Below are 8,514 nucleotides of genomic sequence, written 5' to 3'. Positions count from 1 at the left end.
ATCTCCTGGATAGCCAAAGATTAGAAAGAACAAGTTGTTTAAATAATAATTCTTGGTTTAGAACAAAATGAAACTATTTATTAAGTTGGCACTTGAAGACCACATACCTTTCTGCTCGTGTGCCATTATTGTAAGGGGACATAATGAAGTTTGTGTGAAGTAAATGCTTTTTGTTTAACCATCACATGATTTTGTGTGCAGGAAAAACAAATGAAAAGTAAAAATTGTTTTCATCAATATTTTTGTGTTTATACAGCTGTAATAAAATAAAATAGCTTAATAATCTTGCCCCAAATCCTAAATTATGTCAGAATAGTCAGTCGGTTATTATGCTTTAAAATAATGTCCAAGGGCTTTTGGTCCACTTTATTTGGTAATACATAAGCAAGACAGAGGTACAAAAATGCAGTTTCAGTTCTTTAAGTTAGCGCAGAAGTCTGGTAAAGGAATAAACAGAAAGTACACTTTAAGGCCTCGATAAAAGAAGTGGCATGGAGCCCTTGCACTGCACAGGGCACATTGGTGTGCACAGGCACGTGCCATCTGCTTGGAACATCGTGGCCTTTACATTATCAGAAGTATAGCCAAGATGGTGAACTACAGTTCCCTAGTTATTACAAGGACCTTTCTAGTCTCCAGCAGATTACATGTATATTTGTAATGATTTATGAGTTTCTATGAGGTTCCCCAAGGTGTGCTAGACATCAGACAAACAAATAAAAAGTGATAAAGGAACACATATAGACACTTTGGCTCAGAGCAGCAATTCATCTAGGTTTGAGTGGAGGCAATCACCATTGTTCCTACTGAGAAAATGTTCCTATTAGTCAGAAATGATTGAAGATCCTAAGCACATACACGCATATACCATTCAAAATAATTTTGTATTTGCTGCTTTTAAAAATTATTATAGTATTTAATTATTAGTTATCATAACTGATTTTTTTTCCCACCCATATTTATGTCCAGTTCTTTCTGAATCCTGCTTAGAGTCTAAATGTCTTACAGCTAATAGTTCCTCTCCCAAGTTCATTTCTGCATGTTAATGGCTGTCATTTTGGGGATTTGGCAAACTTAGATCTCAATTCTACAAAACATTGCATATGGAAATGAGTGATTTTATCTATGAGAGCCACTGGTCTCACAAACAAAAAATACTTAACACAGGAAGCTTAACACAACGTACAGAAATTCAGAGATAAATAGTTAACAGAGAAAATGAGAGACAAAAAACATATATTGCAAGATTTTTGTTTCAGTTGTAATTGTCTGGAATAGAATAATTTCCCCGTTCTATAGGGTGCTACCATCTCTGTAACCACTGTTTCTGCAGTTAATTATAGTTCTGTGTCATACAGAATATGTTTGAATTTTAGTCCATTGTACTTTAATCTTACAGTTTGCCTTCCTACTTTAATGTTTTATGTTTGCCCTCTTTAATCCTAAATTATCATGCAGCTTTTGCTATGTAATTAATGTTCATCTGACTTTAGGCCTTCTTCTGAAAGTAAATGTGGTTTTAAGTTTACATATTTTCATTAGTACAAAGTTAAACAACATTTAACCCTAGGCAAAATGGTGTTCTATTCTAGAGACAGGTTCTACTGCATTTGTTCATTGTTGGTTAACCATGCAAGTAGTTACACACTGTGTACTTACTGTTACTGCTTATGGTGATTACACACAAATGCTGTCCATGGAAGAGTACTAAAACTGGTCTTAAATGATTTTTCAACTTCCTTACTGTTTTGGCTTTCTTTCTCTTTATATGCTGGAAGTTTGTAAGACGTATTTAGCCATTGGAAAGATACCCAGAAATTAGCAGCAATGGTCACGGGCAGACTATAAATATGTTTTATTATTTGATTGTGAAATGTCTAACTCCAGGGGGCTACAATCTTAAATGGAGCCTTTAATCCTTATGGCAGTTTGAATAAATAATAATAAAATGCCCTACTTGATTGATGATACACGGACACATGCTTACTTGGACAGACATAATGCTATGGCTTTTTTTCATTATGGCTTTGTTTTAAAGAGTACATCCATGTAGGCTTTGTCCAGATCAATAGGTTTCTTCTGCATTGCTGCTGGCAAGTGCTCAGGGAGCAGCCTGCGACTCCTTGTTTCGCCCAGCACAATATCATCCTTGTTTCGAAGCCTCTGGGTCCTGGCGTCCTCGATGGCACTGTGCACATCCTGCAGTTTCATCTGAAGCCAGTCCTGTCTCTCCACGGTGTGTCGATGCTCTCCAAGATTATGCATTAATTGCATCTCACTCACTGATCTTTTCCTGCGTGAAAGAAGAGCAGAGAAAGAGACTCATAGTGGCCTTTCTTGAATTCTAGATCTTCACTCAAAAATCCAGGTTTGAGAATTTTTGTGAGGTATTGGAATACAGAGCCACAGAACCTACCTTTCTAATTTGTAAGGGATAGAATGACATCTGGAGAAGAGAAAGAAGGTGGATGGTGATTTGTTATCAGAAATGGATGTATTCGTGAGAAGGCATCAAAAATAGGAAGTAGTCTGGTTCTGTGACAGTATTATTTTACTATATATGTATTATTTATTTTAGCTGTTGCAGATAAGTGTAGGGCTTGTACGATAATAAGTAACTGCTTAATAAAACTATGGCATTTATTCAGCAGTTGTTTTCTGTGAATACTAGACCTGAGGAAGCATGATTTCTGTGGATTTGTGTGTCAGTGGTGATTGATGTTAGTGCCTGAGTGTGAGTTCCAGCTAGATTCTCACACAGTAAAAAAGATGCTCTCCTGTGTAGAACTCCCTCAAGCGTCTAATAAGAGAGCACGTGTATGATTTAAACTTACACATAAACTTACATGCAGACAAACCAACCATGTCCTCAAGAACAGCTAAAGTCATCCTCAAAACTTTGGAAGTGTGTAAAAATGTACTTACATCATTGGTCTTCCATCAGAGTACGTAAAACAGCATATGGCATATAAAATGATTGCAGTCCTGGCCAGGTTTTTTACAGAAGTCATTTTGCCTACAAAGATAGAAATAACTACCTGTATAAACCTGTATTTTACAAAACTTCTAGTCGTCCCAAAGAAGATTAATTTAGATGTCAGTGAAGTGATTTTTCAAAATTTTTTTTTTTGATAAATGGGTTAGAGTGAGGAATGCAACTGAAGAATTTAGTTCTAATACTAATTTTGTGAGCAACATGCTGTTACTTCATAAGCAAGTCTAAGAAGTTTGGTCAGCCTTCGTTGCCCTGCATCATCATCATCATCATCTAGGTACCTATCTGATGGAAAATTGGGTGAAAAGCACTACGTTCTTCCAATACTACTACTATTATTAGTTACAAATAATTTATATGCTCCAAGCATGTTGAAATAACTTGCATATAGCTATGCAAGTGAAAGGTTTTGTTCTTTTATCTATTGCTTTTGCATATTCTGTAGAATGAAGAGTATGACACTTTTCTTAACATTTTTGTATAGAAACAGAACTATACAGTTAGGTCATTCTCTGCTTAATTAAATAAGAGAAATCAGAATTGAGCCCCTTATTTTCTTCAGTGATAATCCTGCATTGCCAACAAAAATTTCACTCTGATTTGTACAGCAAATAGCAAAACTATTGATATATTTGACAAAAGCTTTTTTCAATGATGCTATAACAGGCGGAAATTACATGGTCCAAGTATCAGTTTCCACTTCGAATTTTCAGTATTGGCAGCCAGAAAAGGCATCTTGAAGTTATAGCTTAAGAAATTTGATACAGAATAACTGAAACTTAAGAAATACAGAACACCACAATGACATTTTTGCAATATTTTCTGCTGCTTTTTCTCTAGGTCAGAAAAGCATTTATTACATGGTATCTTTCATGACAGTAGGAATGTTGTCCTATCAGTCCATCTAACCCAATATTATAAATTCAGGAGCTGGATTCACTTCACTAGGATATGTCTAACGCATGATCTCAGATTTTTTTCGTTTCACAGATTCAGTTCAGATAATAAACCAGTTTGATCTTACTAATATTCACTTTATTTTTAAGATATTCTGAAAGGAAGCTAATATAAAAATGAATTCAGAATCAGTGTTAATATTTTCTAAGTCAGTCTTCTAGAGGACTCGAAAATAAAATAGAGTATACTTACCAGAGAGTATCTTAAACAGATTTCTGGTTAGGGTATGTCAGCAGATGACTGTCTCTTGATGTCAGGTATATTTAAAGACTACTGAATTGGTTTAGTAGACTCCTTAAATGTAACTTTAAAATAGAGCTTGTAAGTAACTTAGAAGCCCTTTTATTGTCTCAGTTGATGTCACTCTCAACACACACCCTCCTGACCCTCATGTACCCACCCTCGGATGCTTTTGGTAATTTGGCATTTACAGGGAAAAGAAAGGTCTCAGCAAAAAGAAAGTATCGTGAGCAGCTGTGAAGAAGTTTGACTTTTTAAATTCAGATTCCCTATTACTCACAGATCTGTGCCCAAGATAACATGATCTCTGAAGCTGTTGGCAGGATTTGCAAAGAAAACTTTGTGTTGTTAAGTGCAGGCAGGTAAAACTTATATTAGGCAGTGAGGTTAGTGATCTACGAATGCAAGATTAAAACAAAGTACTGAAAAGCTAACATCTATAATACTTGGTGGGAAATAAAAAGTAGTCAATTCTGGTTGGATACTAGGTTTCTTTGTGAACAAATATACTGGAGAGAAGCAGAAGCCTCAAGATGATAGAGGATCATGTTTTTAATGAGAAGCTGGTACTGAAAAGTTGTTAAAATACAATGCTAGACCCTCATTGTTCTGTTATGCCGATCTCAAATGCACTAGATAAAATGGAGGCATTTGAAGAGGCTGTGATATAAATTAGTACTTTATATATTTTGGAAATAAATATAGGACTCTTTGCCTACATTCTAAGAAGTGAAATGTGTAAATCAGCAATGCTTTCCCATATGTATAAAGTAAGACTATTTTTGGCTGCAAGATATTTTTCCTACGTTAGATGCTTCTTCTGAGTTCCAGCATATTTGTCCAGGACAAAAAAAAAAATTACATATGCACATTTTAACACACCATTTGGAAGCTATTATTGCGTTTACCATGAATGCTGTTCCAGTTATGCTATATACCTGTTGTATTTCACAAAGAGGTAAAAAAGTTGTTTTCTAATATTGATTTCCACAGATGGTATTCTCATGGGGAAAGGAAGGAAGAATGAGAAACCCCAAAAAGCTCTAAAGAGATCTCATGGTTCCCTCAGTAAACTGGCAAGTAAAGAAATAATCCACTTAAACAAGTTCAAGAGAACAGGATTGAGATGGCTTCCAACATCATACTGTCAACTATCTATATCCTTCCACCTACACAAAAAAGAAAGTGTACAGATGTTTATGGGGATGATATGTTTTGTTAGGAGATTTGTACTTGGTGTGGCCAGTAGGGATACTAAGCAGAAGGCTTTAGTGACTAAAAATTTACAATGGACATGGCCAGGAAAGGATTTGAAAAATCTCTACACAATTGATAATCAACGGCTCCATTTTTTAGATTTTACCATAACAAAATCTTTAATGCAAAGCCTCAAGGCAGTTCTTTGTTACAGAGGCCTGGCATTCACATGGAACCTCCAGCATATGACAGCAAAGTCTTAACTAAAAGACAAGCATTAGAAAATCTAGTGTCTGTATACAAAAAAAATCATGCTTTAATATAAGCTGGCAGAACTGATAGCAGAAATTGGCAAAAAGCCATTAATAACAATTGCAAAAGAAGTGTTCGCAGACTGGAGTTGCCAGCATTATTCTTTTAGTTTCAGATGCATCCCTTACAACACACGTGTAAGTCTGGAAGAGACCCCAGGCTGGAGCTTTGAATAAAACTGAGACAGAGGAAACACCAGAGTATGACATAATTGAAAAGACTTAATTCTTTTCAGGCAACTTATCGTATATTAGTGCAGATGCCCTTAAACCAGGTGTAATTTTAGCTGGCTTATTTGCTGCATATATTGTCTTTAAAAGAACTCTGAAATAGGATTTTTTTTTTCGTTTTCATTTTTTTTTTTCAAAGGCCCTCAATAGTTTGTACCTAAAATCTCAAACAAAGATGGCTAAACTTGATATTTGAAAACATTCCCCTGTGAAAAAATACACAAGACAAATCAGAATTGCACTGTTTGCCTCAGATGAGTGAAGATCCAAAAATAAAAAAAATTAAATATATACCACTCTATTTGTAAACAAATAGACCCTGGGACAGTAATGAAAGAACCTTTAAATTACATCTGAAAATTGGCATAGCTTTATCTGTATATGTGGAAAAAATAACTTGTTTGATTTGGATTTTTATTCCTGATAACCAGAAATGATGTTATTTGAAAATACAACTGTTAATAACTTATGTCATCTATATTGCTAAACTTGGCCTATCAAACATGGGAATGACAGATAATGGAGCAAATCAATGTAGTTCTTTTACAGAATATTGTAATCATGTACGGTTTTGTTTGGACACAGCATATCCACTGTGTAATGATGAGCTGAAAATGGTATTGAGCTCTTTCAATTTTCAGAAGGATAAAGATACATGTTCAGTTTCAAATTTTTCTCCTTCTACAGCATGCCTTAAAAAAATTCAGGTGTGTTTTGGTCACTACTTGATGCAGGATCCGAACCCAGGAAACCAGGGCTAACACCTGCTGAAATGGTGTTCAGTAGGAGGCTTAAGACTACGCAAATTTATAGACACTACAGTGGAAAAGAAAAAAATAATTATCTCCTCAATGAAAAGGCATTTCACGATTCTTTGTAGGTATAAGAATGCGTATATAAATACAGTAGCAAAATATGGGTGAAAACCCCCAGGTTTCTTAGGAAATCACCTTCTACTTGTAAGGGTGCAATCTAGAGCCTACCAATGAAGACAGGAGACAATTTGTGCTTCTCTTGGAATATGAGGAGGGAAAACAGTGTGTTTTGAGTTTCCAGATCCTGAAAATAGCAGGCTATGAATGAGCCAATGCATGAAACCATAGATACAATTGAATAGAGCAGTCAAGAAACTATAAACCATTAAATGTTTCATGCATCTACCAGACAAAGTCACCTGATTCAGAAACTGATCGCAAACTATTGGTGTATATGTTGCATTATCAGTGCTGAAATTTCTTTTCCTTTGGAAGAAGAAGTGAGAGGGGGTAATTTTTTATGAGACTTATGCTGAAATACAATAATGCTTAGAAGATTGTAGTTCAAACTGTTGATTATGTCTTCATGTATGCCAGCAAACTGTCTCAGGCTGTATCTAAGCTTGAACTAAGTGTTCTCTTTTATCATCATCTAGACCATAGAATTTTATACTGGAAATGAGACAATATAGAAATATACTCCAGAGTTTATAACAGGAGTAGCTTCTCTATGCCATGAAGCATTATAGACATCAAACAAGGGCATGGCACTTCTGAAGATGAGGGAGGGGGCTGAAGAGCTGAAGATGCTGGAATCACAGTGTGGGAGGGCAGAGCTGACCACAGCCTTTTCCTCTGGCAAGACTTTTTCTTGTTCAGTCAGAGAACTACCCTTCCCTGACCTTCCCTTATAGATTGTACAGATACTTGAATCAACTGTGCATGAAAAAAATCTCTGTGTTGCTTTGTTTGCAGGTGGCGTGCCACTGACGTTGAATTTGTGCCATCGAATGTAATCAGACTCCAGGGTTGAAAACAAGCAGAAAGCAATTAGATAGAGTTTACGGCCAGGTAGGTGAACAATGGCTTATATTCTAAAATTTCTGAGTTGTTTATCTACTCTAGTTGTTTAATCTACTTCATATGTTCTACCCATTTTGTCAGGGAAAAATGTTATACCACATCTTGAAATTAAACCTATCCTGAGGTACATTACTGGCATATGGTTAGAGGACACAGAGCTTTCTAAAATTGTACTTTGAAGTGACAAAAACATTTTCACAAATTAATTGTGTAAACTGGTCTATTAATATTCCTACAGAATTCTTCATCCTCTGGTTTTAAGGCTTAATTACTGCATTCAGATTATTTCTGTGCTATTTGCAAAAGTCGCCTTTTTCCACTCTGCTTGTTCCAGTGCGTAGTTCTAGATAAAATTCTTTCTAACTGAAACTATGGCTAAGAGAATATTAGTAGGTCATGGAGCAAGGGAACAAAGTAATTGGTGACACACTGGATGATTGGCGATGCAACCTTTCTAAATGTGTCCAAGGAATGTTTCTGCCTTGACACAATGAAAAGCCAAAGTGACAGTCAGTACACTCTTTAGAACATCATTTGACTGACAAGATTTGTGGCTTTTCAAATACCACAACAGCATGTTTGGTAATTTATGTAAGCAATATTGGTATCTTCAGGTGGTTTTTGGGTTCTTGCAGCTAGATGAAGCTTCGACCACAGGCCAGTTTCCCAGTAAATAAAAAACAGCACAGAGACTTCTGTAAAAATCAAAAGATGACCTATCACAGTTTTAGTTTTTTCTGAACCG

General features: G+C 35.7%; 1 protein-coding gene across 1 annotated transcript; it reads right to left on the bottom strand.

The window, feature by feature from the left end:
* Positions 1-2,019: 2,019 nt before the first annotated feature.
* PTH (parathyroid hormone) lies at positions 2,020-3,011 on the bottom strand. The gene is made up of 2 exons (XM_008940557.1): positions 2,926-3,011; positions 2,020-2,293 (listed from the first exon to the last, which is right to left on the bottom strand). Exons 1-2 carry the CDS (start codon positions 3,009-3,011, stop codon positions 2,020-2,022), a joined length of 360 nt encoding a protein of 119 aa, XP_008938805.1.
* Between the last annotated feature and the right edge of the window lie 5,503 nt (positions 3,012-8,514).

Source organism: Merops nubicus, unplaced genomic scaffold, assembly GCF_000691845.1.
Source record: "Merops nubicus isolate BGI_N331 unplaced genomic scaffold, ASM69184v1 scaffold23925, whole genome shotgun sequence".
Classification (NCBI taxonomy): domain Eukaryota; kingdom Metazoa; phylum Chordata; class Aves; order Coraciiformes; family Meropidae; genus Merops; species Merops nubicus.
The sequence above is the reverse complement of the archived record's forward strand: the minus strand, read 5'-3'. Positions and strand labels throughout refer to the sequence as shown.

What these genes read in the sequence shown, in the direction of transcription:
- PTH (XM_008940557.1), bottom strand. Translation starts at nt 3,011, where the DNA reads ATGACTTCTGTAAAAAACCTGGCCAGGACTGCAATCATTTTATATGCC. An exon ending in TCTGATGGAAGACCAATGAT is followed by an intron (nt 2,294 to 2,925) that starts GTAAGTACATTT and finishes TCTTTCACGCAG; the next exon opens with GAAAAGATCAGTGAGTGAGA.